The sequence below is a fragment of the Thalassophryne amazonica genome, chromosome 10 (assembly GCF_902500255.1).
Source record: "Thalassophryne amazonica chromosome 10, fThaAma1.1, whole genome shotgun sequence".
In the NCBI taxonomy this organism is placed as follows: Eukaryota; Metazoa; Chordata; class Actinopteri; order Batrachoidiformes; family Batrachoididae; genus Thalassophryne; species Thalassophryne amazonica.
In genome coordinates this window covers 29316938-29335520 of record NC_047112.1, presented here as the reverse complement: position 1 = coordinate 29335520, position 18583 = coordinate 29316938, and the positions used below count along the sequence as shown (strand labels likewise).

Below are 18583 nucleotides of genomic sequence, written 5' to 3'. Positions count from 1 at the left end.
CTGTCAGAGAACCCCGCTCTGAACTCATCCTACCACACATGAACATGCTCTAATTGGGGGATTTTCTTCATCATTAACTCTGATGAGCAGCCATCCTCCCCTCCTCCCTCTCACTCCCACACTTTTTCTTAATCTCTTCATATTTTTCTCCTATTGTTTCCCCGATTCTGTCTCTGTCGTTCCTTTCCTGCTCATTGCTCCTGAAAATGTCCCGTAGCGTTTTATTCCTGAATGTTCAGGAAAACATTTTTTGGGGATCGATTTCCTGCATGCACGTTGAAAAGCATTTCTTTGTCACATCAGCTGGTCTACCAGTGTGTCTCTCACCATGAGGCCTCTCCAGGCCTCCATCTGTTGAAGAAAGTGATTCACACACCGAGGACGCGGAGACGCCGCAACACCGGTCCCCCTGTGAACATGTGTTGCAGCAGCCCAGCTTGTCTGCTTGGGGCAATTAGGGAGTCTGCCCCCTGGGGAGCCCTGACTGATTGGCGTCTCATCTTCCTAACAGACTGGCAGCTCGCCACCAGCCGGGGAACAGCAGAGAGGAGAGGGAGGGGTGAACAGAAACAGGCCACTGTCGTTTTAGGGGAAAAGAAAGGAAAAAAACATCAGATGATACGATTATACTGTAGTAATCTGGGTTTGCTCTTTACACGTCGTGGAGTAATACACAGAGTGACAGTGTGGGAACGAGCGCACAGGCCGAATCATGAAAGAACAGAACTGAGAAGGGGCAGATTTTCTATCAAACTATATTATCAGTCAGGTTTCCATCCTTCAAGAGTTTAACCATGTTCCAGATGAATTAATTCAAAAAAAGAAAACAGTGACATCACGAAGTCAGATTTAACTTGTGGACATAAGAAACAAATATCCTCATTTTCCACATCACAAACCTAAATGTTAAATGTCTATTGTGTGTATGTTTTTTTTAATGGTCTATATTTTGGTTTACTCTTCAGTCCAAAGTCACACTGAAACAGAACAGGAATCTTCCACGGTGTGTTCACTGCCTCACATGTCACTGACCCCAAACACAAGAACCCAAAAGAGGACAGAAACTTAGCAGCATATTTAAAAAACAAAAAAATCTCCCACTCCCTCTGAACCACACTTTATTTTGAGGTGAGCCAGAAATTACTGTTGATTGTAGTCACACCTGATGCACAACTCATTGCTACTAAGTGCAAAGTTTCACATCATATTAAGTAAAAAGTGCACTTAAAGCTGTACATATACCGTATTTACTCCATTAAAGGCTCCCGCCCTATTAAACGCACCACCCCCAAACCCCCCCCCCCCCCCCGCTTTTTTTTTTTTTCGGTACATTGCATGTAGTGACCCACGACCTGATCCTGGATAAGCGGTTGAAGATGAATGATGAGTGCATGTAGTGAAATTGTGAATTCCTGAGAGAGTACAATGAAAATGAAACAGTCCTACCTCACTGCAATCCTACCACTGCCATGCCTCCATCATATTTCAGATTTGTCCCTGTCATGTGGACACCTGCCGTTCTCCTTTCCTGGAACCATTTTATCAGCTCTGCTTCAATGTCCTCATAACACACTTTTCTCCCCCCACCAGGCAGCCATTTTGCTGTTTTGGCCAGGGTTGCAAGCTTATCCTTGTTCCTACACCACTCCCAGATGCATTTCCTATCAATTAGGAAATCCAAGCAGTATGGTACTTCCCCTTTCCTTCTGCTTCTTACATGACTTTTAGCATGAATGCGGCCTAGTAGCAATGTTTGCGCGGAGCCATTTTATGTAATTGTGTTGCAGCTACTGCATGCAGAAAAACATTTGTTTCGACTCTGCGCTGCTTTTCTTGCATGTAGTACACATGTCAATATGTATCGTAAGGCCATCCTGTGTACACGCAAACGATTGTCAATAAACTCCCCCTTTTTGAAATTTGTAGGCCCCCAGGTGTTTAATAGTGTAAATACAGAATATGAAAGAGACAAGGAATTACTGGTTGCTCCCCTATGTACTGTCTACTGGTTGCTAGTGCAGGAGAACCCTCATTTTACCAACTAGTGTATGTCATGCTGCTGTCACACTACCTTCCCTCAGATTGGCAGTTGCTGTGTCGCATTGTTCAGCATTTGCATGAAATAGATTTCTCATCTATTTTGGCATCACCTCGTTGTCAGTATAGTGACCTTCTTGTCTCTTGTCACTGTAAACACCTACTCTAAATCAAAATGTACGGCAGCTGGTTGCTTTGCCTTTGTTTCCTGTAGTTAATGTGACCAAGGGGTGATGGGGTCCCAGGCATGCAAGACAGAGTGGCCTCTGCTGGACATACTACATAATGACAACCAATGTTTTTCTGCATTGTTTATTTTCTTCTCAGTTTTTGGTCCTGGACCCTATAAGAGTGTAGCTGCACCATCTTATTTAGTAAAATAAAAGTTTAAATATCTGCAAAAGTAACACAATGTCGATATGTTTGTGACAGATTCATATCAGCTGATATTATCAGCCAACTCAATTAATGATACCCCCATTTTAGCACAGCATGTTTTCCATTTGATACACAATCTAGAGCAGTGTTCTGACATATGCTGTAAAAGTTTCAAAACATTCTGTTTTTTAAAGTATAATATCTATGGGATGTTTTTAAAGTATAGTATCTATGGGATATTAGCAGGGGTGGTGGCCAAGTGGTTAATGCACTTGGTTTCAGTGCAGAAGGTTGCCGGTTCAAACCCCACCCCTGCCACATTTCTCCATGTAATGTGGAGTTGCGTCAGGAAGGGCACCCGGCGTAAAACTTGTGCCAATTCAACATGCAGATCCACCTTTGATTTGCTGTGGCGACCCCGACTGCAAACAAGGGAGCAGCCGAAGGGTCTTACTTTATCTATGGGATATTACATAGATAAAGAAAAGTTACTTTTTTTTGTTTGATCTGGTGCACCAGAATTCACCAGCATCCATCATGTCATCATCATTTGCTCTTTTAATGTGCTGACTTCAAATGTGATAGCATTTATTGTTTATTGTGTTATTGCTTACACAAGTTAGAGTGAAACTCGCTCACTTTCCTTTGCATCTATATTTTTGATGATCTACGTTGTTCCCGGTGCCAAAAAACATATTGTCACTAATGACCTGAGCAGCTCCAACTCATGTTTCTCTTCCTTTGAATGAAAAAAGAAAAAAAAAATCTCTCTGCCAAAGTGGTTACAAGGGCTTATTTAGGGCAGCCTGAGACCGTTTCCCTCTTCAGTTTCAGACAAAGAGGATACACTTGGATCAACTGTGCCAAACAAAGACGGAACTATGTGGGGGGACGCATCGCTCAAAACTCGTTCTGCCACCCTGCACATACACACAGGCAGACAACACCGAGTTGCCAACAGGTTTTGTCTTCCAACAGCCACTCAAGCAAAAAGGAGGTTACTTCACTCATCCTTCCATCCTTCCTTGAAATGGGTCACATTTTACACATTCGAAAGGTTTTAACCAAAATGATTTCATGAAGGAAGCACGTGTTTTTGCGCATGTAGCTTTAAATGAAAAGGAGCTGGATTTAAATTAGCAGAAATGGAAGCAAGCATTCACAGACATCTGTTCATTTGTACCCACAACAAAGAATCGCGTCCTTCATATCTACACGAGAGCGGGTCCTCTCATAGAACCACCCAGTTGATACAGGAGCCCAAAACGGGACATACTACATTTTTTGTGTTTTGCCCTGGAAGAATGAAGAAAAATAAAGAAGAGGAAACAGTATCTGCTCCCGTATACACGATTTCCTGGATGCTAGCGCAGGCTAACAAGTTTGAAAACCCTCATTTTTGTGAAATGGAAGCTTGTCAGGTCGTTCTTATCACAAGAGAGGATAAGGGAGCACAAACCCCTGTTGCTAAAGAAGCAAAAATGTGAAAGGATAGAAAATCAGTGACGGTGCAATGTGCAACTTCACCACTAGATTACATTAAATCTTACACACTGTAGCTTTAACTGTAAACGATTTGCACAAGATGAACTATTAAAGCTTCTGAAGCACCAAGCACCCAGAGATCCCCAAACAGTCATGTTGCTCCAGTCGTGCCATGGTGTTGAATCTGTAAAGCTAAATATTTCAGTGGGTCATTCAGTCGTGCAAATCATCTTCATTCAGAGGTGAAATTAAAGCCGTTTGCACGAGTATTACAAAGTAACAGATTGAAGCATTTAGCTGCTCTCGCATCAAACTGACTTTGGACCTCCAAAATACTTTACAGCTCTGATTAGCTGACCCATGAAAATTTGACAATTGGATTAAATTAGTAAAAACGCACTTACTGAAGGAAATGTGGGAAAGTGATGAATGACCATCAGGCTGTGGGATGGGTTCTGTCTGAATCAATCAATCTGAAATAATCTGGAAAAAAAGTTTTTAGAGGAACATTGTGATAGAATATGTGTCTTTTTTGGGGGTGGGGGTGGGGGGCTTAACCTCCTTAACCACCAGTATTCCATAATAGACATGATATATATATATATATATATATATATATACACACCTTTATTGTAATCACATGAACCGTGGTCGTCTGACTTCATCTGCAATCATAAGCATGTATACAGGGGTGTAACCGTGTGTGTGTGTGTTGGGGGCACGGGGGGTGTCATTGTCCAGTGCTCATTTGGTGTTTCAAACAGTTTGAAACTATTTATCATCTTTTGAAGCAGCTGTTTAATCCTTTGAAACAGTTACAAGGTCATTATTATCCTCTGAGTCAATTCATTTAGTTTGTTTTAACCTTTCAAAATCACTACATCGTCATCATCCAAAGCAAGTGGTTCATTTTGTATTTAAAAACATTGTAAAACTCATTAACAAAAAGTGCAGCGGATCAAATCCTGAACAAATCCTGCCTTGATGGGAACCACTGACATTAGTGTGTGAATATGACTGGAAATTCCTCACATCTAAAACGTAAAAAATGAATATAATTTAATTTGTTTTGGAACCAATTGGTTCAGTAAGTCTTCTGAAACAATTACATATGGAATCATTTGTTTAATTTAGTGTTTTGAACATTTCAAATACACAAATTCATTTCCCAAAGCAACTGGTGCGTTTTGTGTTTCATTTTGAAACTATTATCATTTCTAACAAAATGTTTTAAAAGTGCTGAAACAATTATATTCGGAAGAAATTGTTTAATTTAGTGTTTGGAGTGATTTAAAGCTGCGCGTGGTAATAGCTCAGTGGGTACAGTGGCTTAACTGTTAAAAGAAAGGTCAGTGGAGCAAATCCGAATTCTGTCTTAACTGCTGACCCCCGTCACTGATGTATGATTCGAAGTTGCTTTGGATAAAAACCATCTAAATATAAAGTAATTACCTTTTCAAGCAACTTATTCATGTAGTTTTTGAGTGTTTTGAAACACTGGGTGACAAAAGATTGTCTGTTGTAGTCACATACCCTCCTGTGTTGTAGTATAAGCATTCTGTTGCTCTTATTTTACTCCCACCATCTTCTACAGCGTCCCTTTTTGTCCCGTAACTGAGTGAATCAGCTGTACGAGTTCTGAGAAGTTCCACAACAAAAATCTTATTTTCTTGTATGAAATATTACTTAATTGATGAAGGACTTATAGGACACAGCTGCTGCTGTATTTGCAAGTAGTAAACAGGTGCAGCATCTGCCTGTTAGCACAGATGTGTGAATGGAACTGTAAATCACTTTTGATAAAAGTATCTTCCAAATGCATTAAAAGTAAATTAATCTTCTGAAGCAATTGAGCTTTTTTATCTTTTATTTTATTATTCTTAGCATTTTCAAACACTAAATCATTTTCTAGGGTTGTACCTTTTTCTCTTTTGTTTTTTTAATATTTTATTTAATTTTTTATTTATTTATTTGTTTATTTTGAAATACTGAGTTTCTGTAGCATTTGGTTCTTTTTCTCAGGTGAAGCAATTTGAAATACAAAATTGTCTTCTTGGTTCATTTAAATGTAGGGGTTTTTTTCTAGTTTGCTTTTCATAAAAAAATTGACTCACTGAAGCATTGAATCATTTTCTGAAGTAACGGAGTAATTTAGTTTTGTGAGCATTTTGAAAAAAGTAATTTATTCTGAAGGAAATTTGGAATATTTTGGAGGGGTTCAACCCAAAATCCACTTGCCCTAAAATATACCTACAGTATCTACAGTAGTGTTCAGAATAATAGTAGTGCTATGTGGCTAAAAAGATTAATCCAGGTTTTGAGTATATTTCTTATTGTTACATGGGAAACAAGGTACCAGTAGATTCAGTAGATTCTCACAAATCCAACAAGACCAAGCATTCATGATATGCACACTCTTAAGGCTATGAAATTGGGCTATTAGTAAAAAAAAAAAAGTAGAAAAGGGGGTGTTCACAATAATAGTAGCATCTGCTGTTGGCACTACAAACTCAAAACTATTATGTTCAAACTGCTTTTTTTAGCAATCCTGTGAATCACTAAACTAGTATTTAGTTGTATAACCACAGTTTTTCATGATTTCTTCACATCTGCGAGGCATTAATTTTGTTGGTTTGGAACCATGATTTTGCTTGGTTACTAGTGTGCCTGGGGTCAATGTCTTGTTGAAACACCCATTTCAAGGGCATCTCCTCTTCAGCACAAGGCAACATGACATTTTCAAGTATTTTGACATATCCAAACTGATCCATGATACCTGGTATGCGATATATAGGCCCAACACCATAGTAGGAGAAACATGCCCATATCATGATGCTTGTACCACCATGCTTCACTGTCTTCACTGTGAACTGTGGCTTGAATTCAGAGTTTGGGGGTCATCACACAAACTGTCTGTGGCACTTGGACCCAAAAAAGAACAATTTTACTTTCATCAGTCCACAAAATATTCTTCCATTTCTCTTTAGGGAAGTTGTGTTCTTTGGCAAACTGTAATCTCTTCTGCACATGTCTTTTATTTAACAGAGGGACTTTGCGGGGGATTCTTGCAAATAAATTAGCTTCACACAGGTGTCTTCTAACTGTCATAGCATTTACAGGTAACTCCAGACTGTCTTTGATCATCCTGGAGCTGATCAATGGGTGAGCCTTTGCCATTCTGGTTATTCTTCTATCCATTTTTATGGTTGTTTTCTGTTTTCTTCCACGCGTCTGTTGTTTTTGTTTTTTTTTGTCCATTTTAAAGCACGGGAGATCATTGTAGATGAACAGACTATACTTTTTTGCACCTGCGTATAAGTTTTCCCCTCTCCAATCAACTTTTTAATCAAACTACGTTGTTCTTCTGAACAATGTCTTGAACGTCCCATTTTCCTCAGGCTTTCAAAGAGAAAAGCATGTTCAACAGGTGCTGGCTTCATCCTTAAATAGGGGACACCTGATTCACACCTATTTGTTCCACAAAATTGAAAAACTCACTGACTGAATGCCACACTACTATTATTGTGAACACCCCCTTTTCTACTTTTTTTTTTTTTTTTACTAATAGCCCAATTTCATAGCCTTAAGAGTGCATATCATGAATGCTTGGTCTTGTTGGATTTGTGAGAATCTATTGAATCTACTGGTACCTTGTTTCCCATGTAACAATAAGAAATATACTCAAAACCTGGATTAATCTTTTTAGCCACATAGCACTACTATTATTCTGAACACTACTGTACATGCAGAATGTGTGTAGTGTGTTTGTGGCTATTTAGAATGTCACTGGATGATCAGTTGTGTACATTCAGTCAAAGAGAGAAAAGCCCTTCAAGAAATTGTAGCAATGGGGGAAAATATTTTTGTGGTGCAGGATGCATCCAGAGAAACATTTTAACAGCACAAAGTAAATATATATATCTGTCTCATTATTGCTTGTTCACATTTGATATTTTTACATGATTGTCAAATTCAGTGTTGAGATAAAAAAAAAAGATGGGAAAAACCCAAAGAAAGTCTCAAAATGATCTTTTTTCAGTGTTCAAAAATCTATTTACTTTTCTCAATAAAATCATGCTTTGATGTCTGCTGCTTTTGTTGTCAGATCATAGTCAGATGAGTTGCCAGGTCTTGTCCATACACTGAATGTGTTCTTTTGCTTTCATCCTCAGAGCAGAGATGCTCGAGCTGCCCTGATCCACATCCTCCAGAGAGTACTTTTCAGGATAGGCGCCGGGGCACTGGTAAGGGGGAGGAGCCATACTCTGCATTCCCTGGCAAATGGAGGGATGGGAATGAGGATGATGAGGGGATGAGTTCAGAAAGCTGTGACTGGGGTAGGTGGGTTGGAGGCCTTGAGCTGGGCCCATGAATCCAGGGATACTGTGGACTGGTGTCGTGCTGGAGAGGGAGGAAGTCAGCCAGGGGTTCAAAGGTAAGGAGTTTGTCATGGGCCCCATGCTTGCGTGCACAGGGGCCGTCCGGTTGAAGGACAACATGGGCGAGTCGTGGAGCTTCATGGTGCTGGCATCCATTTTCTCCTGCCGCCGCCATTTAGCTCTGCGGTTCTGGAACCAGACCTGAAAGACCAAATGAAACTGTTCCTGAGTGTGAGGGACCAGTAGGTAATCTCTGTCACTGCTTAGTTTTAATGACTTTGAAGAAGCTTCGAAACATTATTTTTATTTTATGAATATTTTCTTGCTAAGTTTATAACAATGATAAACTATTTTTTTTTTTTTTCTCCAAGAGCAAGACAGAAGACAGTGTGCAAAATTACAAACTGTAAATTCTTGCTATCAGCACCTCAAACCATCAATTCATCCAAACATGATCAGAATAAAAACAATGAATTAATTAATTTCAGGTGCTTTCATTGCACATCCAGTACAGATCTGCGCTACGATTGGTTTCACGCCAGATGCCCTTTATGACATAAACTCCAGTTCCAGTTCCTCCTGGAGAAACCATATGATGTTCTCATTCAGGTCCTACTCTGCTTCCCGTCTGGGATCCGGCGGGATCATGTGCGCTCATTGACATGGTTGCACCACTCACAGTAAAATAATTTAAATGAATTGTCAACTGGTTTAACGACATGGTTAAATAAATAAATACCTGTGGTAAGGTGTACCTCGACAACAGTACAGCTGTTCATGTGAGTCGTACCCGACTGCTTTACAACCTTGCCAAGAGGTGCCAAAAGTGTTCACGGTGGAAGCACAGCTGGTGCAGACTTCCAACTGAGTCTCCTACCAGCATTAAGGAGGGAGCCAAGAGTGTTTTCAATTATGTTACAGCCTTATTCCAAAATGAAGTAAATTAATTTTCCCCCCCCTCAACATTCTACTCACAATATCCCATAATGACAACATGAAAAAAGTTTAGCTTTTTTTGCAAATTTATTAAAAATAAACTAAGAAACTATAAGTACTCACAGCCTTTGCTCAATACTTTATTGATGCACCTTTGGCAGCAATTACAGCTTCAGGTTTTCTTGAATATGATGCCACAAGCTTGGCGCACCTATCTTTGGGCAGTTTTGCCCATTCAGATTCAGGTCTGGGTTCTGACTGGACCACTCAAGGACATTCACAGAGTTGTCCTGAATCCACTCCTTTGATATCTTGGCTGTGTGCTTAGGGTCATTGTCCTGTCGCCCCAGTCTGAGGTCATGTATGCTCTAGGCCAAGGTTTTCATCTAGGATGTCTCTGAACATTGCTGCATTCAGCTTTCCCTCAGTCCTGACTAGTCTCCCAGTTCCTGCCACTGAAAAACATCCCCACAGCATGATGCTGTCACCACCATGCTTCACTGTAGGGATGGTGCCTGGTTTCCTCCAAACATGACGCCTGCCTTTCACACTAAAGAGTTCAATCTTTGTCTCATCAGACCAGAGAACTTTGTTTCTCATAGTCTGGGAGTCCTTCAGGTGCCTTTTGGCAAACTCCAGGTGGGCTGCCATGTATGTCCCTTTTACTAAGGAGTGGTTTCCATCTGGCAACTCTACTATACGGCCTGATTGATGGATTGCTGAAGAGATGGTTGTCCTTCTGGAAGGTTCTCCTCTCTGGAGCTCTGACAGAGTGACCATTAGGTTCTTGGTCACCTCCCTGACTAAGGCCCTTCTCCCCGATCTCAGTTTAGACGGGTGACCAGCTCTAGGAAGAGTCCTGGTGTATCTGAACTTCTTCCATTTATGGATGATGGAGGTCACTGTGTTCATTGGGACCTTCAAAGCAGCAGAAAAGTTTCTGTATCCTTCCCCAGATTTGTGCATCTAGACAATCCTGTCTCGGACATCTACAGGCAATTCCTTTGACTTCATGCTTTGTTTGTGCTCTGACATGCACTGTCAACTGTGGGACCTTATATATAGACAGGTGTGTGACTGTCACAAGCTTGGCTCACCTGTATATACATCTCAAGGATGATCAGTGGAAACAGGATGCACCAGAGCTCAATTTTGAGCTTCATGGCAAAGGCTGTGAATACTTATGTACATGTGATTTCTTTTTTTTTTTTTTTAACAAATTTTAAAAAATCTAAAAAAAAAACAAAAAAAAAAACTTTGACATAGTCATTATGCAGTATTGTGTGTTGAATTTTGAGAAAAAAATGTAATCCATTTTGTAATAAGGCTGTCACATAAAACAATGTGGAAAGGTGACGTGCTGTGAATACTTTCCAGATGCACTGTAGGGTGCCTCATGTGGATGTCACCTATTCCAAGCATTTTTCTTTTTTTTCTTTTACTTCCATTTGAATCCACTGTATAGCTTAGTACCTTTCTTTCAATAGTGGTGTCGTCCTTGGCCATATTTTTAGTGTGTGGCCTATGGGGTGAGTTGGAACCACCACTCAGGATTGTTCCAGGTACGACATCAGCTATGACATGTTTCTCTGTGCAATGATGAGTGAATATGTTGCGAGTGTTGATGATCCCAGTTGCTGGAGAAGGCCGAGGGGATGCCTACGTTTCACCTGGCTGTGGCACAGTGATGATTTCTTTTGAGAGGTGGAGACTGAGCCGTTGTCTACCTGGATGGTTGTTATCAGGAACCCTGTGAAGTTCTGGATGTGGCAGCACGTGGCACCAGTGCATGCTTCCAGATCTGACCTGAATTCTGATGCTCTCAGCTCTTTTGTTTTCACCATCGTGAACAAGAAAGTGAAAACAATCAGCTCCTTTTTATGCCGTAAAAACAATCATTTGTTAAATCAGGTCACATGAATACTGACACTCAAGCACATGTGGGTCTCATTTGTTGTGTACTTTGTTTGAGAAACTAAATTAATCAAACCGGTGTCCAGCATCCACTTTATGTCTGTATTTTTATTAGTTTATGTGAAAACATTTTTGTTGTTGGCTTTCGCGAACTTTGACCATTTCATTCAGCTTGTGTAGATTCATGTGGTTCCTACCTGAACGCGGACTTCTGGGAGGTTCACCTTCATGGCCAGCTCCTCACGGCTGTACACATCTGGGTAGTGGGACTTCTCAAAGGCACGTTCCAGCTCATGGAGCTGGTAAGTAGTGAAGGTGGTGCGGTTCCGTCTGTGTTTCTTCTTGGGCTGGTCCTCCTTGCCTGGCTCTGGAGACTTCCCTTCATCACTGTCTACACTCTTCCTCAGTTCCATCAAGTCCTCCTCACACTTGTCTGAGTACAAACCAGTATCTGTTTTGGCACAAAACAAATCCAGTCAGATGTGATGATCCTTTGTTTTTAAAAAGCCATTTTACTATTTTCAGTGAAATCAAGTGGCGACTGAGTCCACAAAGTTTCCATAAGTAACTCAGTAAGAACCACGGTATATTTAATTCTGAAAATTTGAGTTTTGAATGATGCAGATGAGACAGTGATTCTCCTATTTTGGCATTATGTTGGCATCTCTTAACATGCAAAGTGAACATTCATTCATTTTCTGAACCTGTTTGCTCTTGTTAAGGGTTCCAAGGTACTGCTGACCAGCAGTCGCAGGTTGTAACCTTCATTTCTTTGGAGGTTGGAGGAAGCCGGAGCACCCAGAGGGAACCCACACAGACACCATGTAAACTGCACACAGAAAGGTCAGATTCCAACCTGGGACTTTCTCACTGTGAGGCAAATGTGCTAACCACTTATCCACCATAGAATGTTCTTTCAGCGTCTCCCTTTTTGCTCATGGATACATTATGACTGCATGTTGTTTTGGCACAAATTTGACACCGTATGCCCTTCCTGATGCAACTCTACATAGAAGTTGGGCAGAGGTGGTTTTGACTGGGGAACCTCGCTACAAAGACAGACAGACTGATCAAGTGCGGCAACTATTGCATGGTTTTAAATACCTTTACATTGAAATAAAATAGACATTCTAAGTGACTTAAGACACTTAAAAATGGAGCTTATAGCCAAGGTGTAAGTAAACCTATGCTCATAACTATATACATATTTCTTTGTCAGCATTGTGCAGAAAAAGAAATTTCTCTCCTAATACGCTGTGGTCAGAGGTGAGTAGATCACCCAGAGGCTAACTGGTAACCTGTATTAACTTGCCAAAACACTGTATAATAATTTAAATCAGTCAAATTGTGTCAGAACTACAATATAGTCTATGGTCAGGATCCTGTGCTCTCCAATGCCTCGCCTTTGCATCGCTGACATGGGAGATGTGAAATAAACATGTTCATGGTGACGAAAGACGAATTCTGGGCTCTGGTGGTGCTTCCAATGACAAACAAGAGCATTGGCCAAGGAGGCAAAGCTGGTTTGATTTGTCGTTCTCTCATTAAGCTTCTGTGACAAAGCCTGAGCTCTGACAATGACAGAGGTCATGTTTGGTTCAATGACCGGCACTAGACCTGTCAGCCCATCACAGCCCCCAGTCTGAAGACAACCCAACCGACCGAACATCTCAGCACTGGTTGGGGTGGGGGGGGGGGTGATTGTTGGAGACAAAAGATTGATGTCAGTGGAGTTGATGCAACTTAATTCAAAGAAAGACAACTAGTGCCCTCATGTCATCCATTACTAAATACGATCCATACATACGAGGGCTGATTGAGACTTTTTGAGCCCAACCCAGAAAAAGTAGTGCATAGTTCTCCATCTTTTGCATTCTGAGAAACCAACATTTCTTTTTTGGCTCAGTGGGTGCAATGTTAAGAAATGTTGATTTCTCGTAATGTAAAAGATGTAGAACCATGCATTACTTTTTCTGGGTCAGGCTCAAAACTTCTCAGTTACCCCTCGTAAAAAAATCATGTGTCCTCTTCAGTGAAATGACACTGCGCTGATTTCTGCCACTAAATCAAACCGCCTGCCAGATCCTGTGCATGAAAATAGCTGTAGATTAAACATGATAATACAGAGAGGGAATGATAACAGTAACGCCAGAATAAATAATTTCACACTCTAATCTGCACAGAAGAGAAGATTAGGGGGAATTCCACAAGGAGATGGGATTGGGTTTTGGGGCATAAACCTCCTGCACCATCTTACTGTGTGATTTATATTTCAATCTCAGGCCACAGTTCACAGGTCATTAATGCTGCAGGCTCTGCACAGCGACGTCATACTACGAATTCTAAGCTCAATAAGTAAGTCCAATTTGTACAGTTTAATTACCTCTTTCGCCCTGCAACAGACTGGCGTCCTGTACAGGGTGCCCCTGCCTCACGCCCTATGACTGCTGAGATAGGCTCCAGCCAACCTGCGACCCTATCTTGGATAAGCGGTCGAAGATGAATGTGTGTGAATTACCTCTTCTATTAAACTGTGGCTTCAGTGATATATTTAATGAAAATAAACTAAAAATACAATTTGACATCATGTAGGTTTCACATAGACAGAGCTGCTGTTGTGACTATTTCAGCATCCATCCTTAAAAGAAACAGGCCAATAACATAATTTTCTGTTGTTATTACAGTTTTTAAAACTCTTGGCAAATTATTGCTGTCATTATAAACTTCAAATTTGAATAAAGTGTCCAGCACACCATCACCTCACAAATATGTAAAAAAAAAAAAAAATTTAATTAATTTTGGACATTTTGTTTTCTCTGTCAATAGATGGATTGGATGATTTCAGCAATATTAACTCAAAATCAGTGTTGGCACTGCCAACACTGGTTTCCAAGGCCACAAATTTTTACCTTGGAAAAAATGTTCAAGGTCTAAGTCCTGTTAGAAGAGGCTTTTCAGAAAATAAATTAGATGTGATAAAATGTTTTCTTTTTTTATTTCATACTTTCACGGTTCCTGAATTCTGTTTCAGATCATTTTCACAGAACATTGGTTATCTCCGGGGAGGTGATGGTCTAGTGGCTAAGCGTTGGGCTCCAGACCAGAGGATCCTCAGTTCAAAACACAGCCAGACCGTAAAATTGCTAAGGGCCCTTGGGTGAGGTCGTTGCTCCCCTAGTTGTGTAGTGAGGCCCTTCCATGGCAGCACCCTGGCATCAGTGTGTGAATGTGAGGCATAGTTGTAAAGAGCAAGGAACAAAAGGCTGGAACGATGACACAAAGGAACAACAAACTGGTGAGGCATGGGTCTGAACAGAGGGCTTAAATATCAAGAGTGATTAGGGAAAAAGAGGAACAGGTGTGGAGGAACAACCAGGAAAAGGGCATGGCAAACAAGGGGAACAAAGTCACATCCAAATCCAACCACCTGACAAGAGAGTGCAGTTAACAAAACACCAAGCAAGCCACCACCTGAACATAATAACCAGACATAGCATGAACATAATGATCACACATAACCACCCCACATGACAGTCAGGTGACAGTGAGTGCCAGTCTGCACCTCATTTTCAAATATGAGAGTGATTGGTGCACATTTGATTAAGATATAATGTAAAATATACATTAAATTGGGTTTTCAATGTCCACAAAATCCATAATCTGGATCAGATCTGGATCAAATTTTGTCAGTTGGTAAAGGATACCATCCTACATAACACTGATGCAGATTGTGGATTTTGTGGACATTTGAATTTAATATTGAAAAGCCCATTTGATGTACATTTTGCAATATAAGGACCAAAAGTGCCCCAGTCACTCTCATTTGTGACAATGAGGTGCAAACAGGACCTTGACCTTGAAAATTTTTTCCAAGGTAAAAATTTGTGGAATTGGAAACTAGTGTTGGCGGAGGTTTGCGCTCTGAGTGCGGTGCTCTAGTTGCCTAAGCAGCCAAGTGCATGTTGGCCTCAAACAGAAATATGTGGTTTTGGATTTACTTGGTTTTGAAACTGAACCCTACAAATGTTGCTGACATATTCTGATTACATTTTGTGCAGGGGGGATTTAGTCCACATATAATTCAGTTTTGGCACTGATCAGATTCCCAGCCGGACTCCTGGAGTAATTTGAATATTTTCATCCCATTCTGGCATTTTGCAAAAATTTGCCCAATTTCTTTGACAATAATAAATCTACAATAATGAGAACTACCCAGCATATTTGTCCCATAGACTAATCCACATGTGCAATTTGAGCCTAACCCAGTTATGGATCCAAATCCTGATCTGGCACCAGTTTAAGATTTTTGTAACACGTGAGATGGTGTATTTTTAAAAGGTTATGGCCAAGTTTTTTGGAGAGTAATAAAACAATATTAATGAAAACTGTTGGCTGAGCATGATGTGCAGTTTGGTCCTGATCCACATATGGATCTGGATTTGGAAGTTGCATATAAATTATTTGGCTATATGATAAAATCAAAACCCTTTTTGCAGGTTTACATGTTGGTACACAGTAAACTACGTTGTGAAGACATTTGGTCCCACTCCAAATAGTGTTAAATCTACTCTATGATATTATAAGTGAACTCTATGTGAGTTTATCAGCTATGTTAGAGCTGATTTAACACCATCTGGAGTGGAACCACATGTCCTCACAAAAAATATAAAAATAATATCAACCCACAAATCTGCATGTTTGGGAGGGTCATTGCGTGATGGCGCGCTGTAAGGTTGAATTTGTGGGTTGCTCTTATTTTTTAATCTGTGTGCTTTTTGAATTGCTACAAAATACTCTTGTTTAAACTATGAGTTCTCTCTTTTAAAGTCCATGTTGTGCATGTCGTCCATGCAGGTTGATACAATTGCAGAGAATGTCAAATGTTAAAAAAAAAAAGTGGGATTTTTTTTCATCAACAAAATTTTTGTCTAAGCCATTAAAAAGTCTGTTGTGACCAGAAAACCTTCTGTTTCATAGGTAGTTAAGCTTGTTATCTCAGGACAACCAATAATCATGAGGCAAAAGGAAAAAAAAAAGATTTATTCCAACTCATGTTTGTGCAAAATTTAATAATCTTAAACTAATGAGAATATTCTGCATCATCACCATCGCTCACCCTGGTATGGCTGCTGCTGCTCCACGCCGACATTCCTCAGCAAGGAAACATGTCTGCCGTAGGACGGATGTGACGAGGACTCATGCTGTTTGGCCGTCTCTGCTGGGCCGTCTATGTCCACTCTGTGGGGCCCGACGGCCCCTGTGGGGAACTGTAAAGCGTCCTGGTCTTTACTGAACCCGAGAATGACATCAATACTGTGGACGTGGCCCCCTGAGGTGGCACCCCCACCTTTCCCCGTGTCGTGGAAGTTGCTGGGTGAGAGACAGCTGTCGTCCACCAAGCTCATCGTATCCAGCGATAAATGCATTCAAACGTCCGTCCGTCCGGCCGCTCAGCCGTCCTGAAAGCACAGGAGAAATGATGCACGAAAGGAGCAGCCGTGAGGTCAAAGATCAACTGCTTGCATTTAAATAACTTTGAGTACATACAGAAAAGTGTTGAAATATTAACTAAATACATCATTCAGGATTTTCTCACAATTTGGCAGCTGATCTAAAGAAATCTGACATTAACCCTTTCTGACAGCACAGACGTCACACTTAAAGGTTATAGTTTGTCATTTTACTGATCAAGCTGCTTCACGTTGTGTTTTATGAACTTATTTCCAAATCACTCTGCACCGTTTTGCAGTTTTTGAATAAAATATTGATTGCAGCTGAATGCTGGAGGAGAAATCCCTCTTGGAAACAAAGTATTATATTCTTTATTTTCAATCCATTTTCTGCAGCAAAATCCACTATGCAGCTGAAGTGTCACATAAACCTTCACCTACCTCTTAAAAGCCAAGACCTGTTGAAGCTGGTGATCCGCCTGTTCCTCTCAGCAGCTTCAGCCTCCGACTTCAGCTGCAAAGATCCGTTATGTGCACTCCGGCCTTGCACTCCCTCAGCTGGTTTACATTTCTCTGGGTGATTGCAGTGGGTGAGCAAAAATATTAAAGACAAATAAGATGCGTGGAAACAGCCACCCAGCATCAACACATTACACAGCTGAGTTCAGACACGATGAACTCTAACACAGAGAGAAGAATGAGCGAGGGAGAGAGGGAAGAGGCTGAGGGGGTGTTGGAGGTAAACCGAGGGATTAAGGGCAGGGTTATTAATTAGAATCCATCCCCTTTAAGAGTGACTCACAGCTGTTTTCTGGTCAAATAATTGTTATAAATGTCGTTTCCATTCAACACCATGACAGAAGGCCTGCACCCAATGAAGCAAGAATTTCTTTGATAAAATTGTTTTTTTTTAACAACAAAAGACCCATTGAAAGTTTTCATCAAGTGTTCCCAACTCCCCCACAAGGTGGTGCTGGGTGATACAATTAAATACATGAAGTAAATTCTAATGAGGTTGATGTAACACTCGCACAAAGAAAAAAAATTGGAATATTCCAGCAGAAAAATTTTTGTGTCGTGTGAGAATTTAAAAAACAATATCAGTCAAGCTCCCTCCATTTGAATTTGCTCACATTGGACACATTACCACATCATATACAATAGAAGTTTAATTATGAAAACATTTAGAAAGTGAAAAATACAGACATAATATAATACGAGCGAAGTGTCGCGCAAGTGGTGCGAGCTCGCTCATGGTACAGGGAGACCCAAACAGGAAGTGCCAAATTTTTAGTCCACAGTCAAACCGGAAATGTCAAATGTTGAACACTTCCTGGAGCTACAGCAAAGGATATTAATCTGTTTTTCATGATGTTGTTTTTGCACTGGTATGTTTATCCCCTGTCAGGTTTTTGTGTAACTTTTTGTTTGTCTCAGTTAAAAAAAGAAAGTAAAATTTAGAAAAAAGAAAGAGGAGATCTCTGATACTGAATCAGGAAATCCTAAATGTTCAGTCAACATTGAATCCGGGAACTAGAGGTGGGCGATACCGGGAATTTTGGTATTGATCCAATACCAAGTAAATACAGGCCCAGTACAGCTGATATCGATACCGATACCGATACTTTTTCATATTTCAATCAATCAATCAATCAACTTTTTTCTTGTATAGCGCCAAATCACAACAAACAGTTGCCCCAAGGCGCTCCACATTGCAAGGCAAGGCCATACAATAATTATGAAACACAGTCTACGTCTAAAGCAACATAACCAAGGGATGGTCCAGGGTCACCCGATCCAGCCCTAACTATAAGCCTTAGCGAAAAGGAAAGTTTTAAGCCTAATCTTAAAAGTAGAGAGGGTGTCTGTCTCCCTGATCTGAATTGGGAGCTGGTTCCACAGGAGAGGAGCCTGAAAGCTGAAGGCTCTGCCTCCCATTCTACTCTTACAAACCCTAGGAACTACAAGTAAGCCCGCAGTCTGAGAGCGAAGCGCTCTAATGGG

The 18583-nt window shown here is 40.7% G+C and overlaps 1 protein-coding gene across 1 annotated transcript; it reads right to left on the bottom strand.

The window, feature by feature from the left end:
* Positions 1-8000: 8000 nt before the first annotated feature.
* Positions 8001-17140, bottom strand: LOC117518526 (retinal homeobox protein Rx1-like). The gene is made up of 4 exons (XM_034179675.1): positions 17021-17140; positions 16246-16588; positions 11327-11580; positions 8001-8480 (listed from the first exon to the last, which is right to left on the bottom strand). Exons 2-4 carry the CDS (start codon positions 16553-16555, stop codon positions 8013-8015), a joined length of 1032 nt encoding a protein of 343 aa, XP_034035566.1. The 5' UTR covers positions 16556-16588; positions 17021-17140; the 3' UTR covers positions 8001-8012.
* Positions 17141-18583: the final 1443 nt, after the last annotated feature.

Excerpts from the sequence above, each read along its gene's own strand:
- LOC117518526 (XM_034179675.1), bottom strand. The coding sequence starts at position 16,555 with ATGCATTTATCGCTGGATACGATGAGCTTGGTGGACGACAGCTGTCTC. Across the intron at positions 11,581-16,245 it reads GCAGCAGCAGCCATACCAGG|ATACTGGTTTGTACTCAGAC; the intron begins GTGAGCGATGGT and ends GTGCCAAAACAG. Across the intron at positions 8,481-11,326 it reads TCCCAGAAGTCCGCGTTCAG|GTCTGGTTCCAGAACCGCAG; the intron begins GTAGGAACCACA and ends TTGGTCTTTCAG.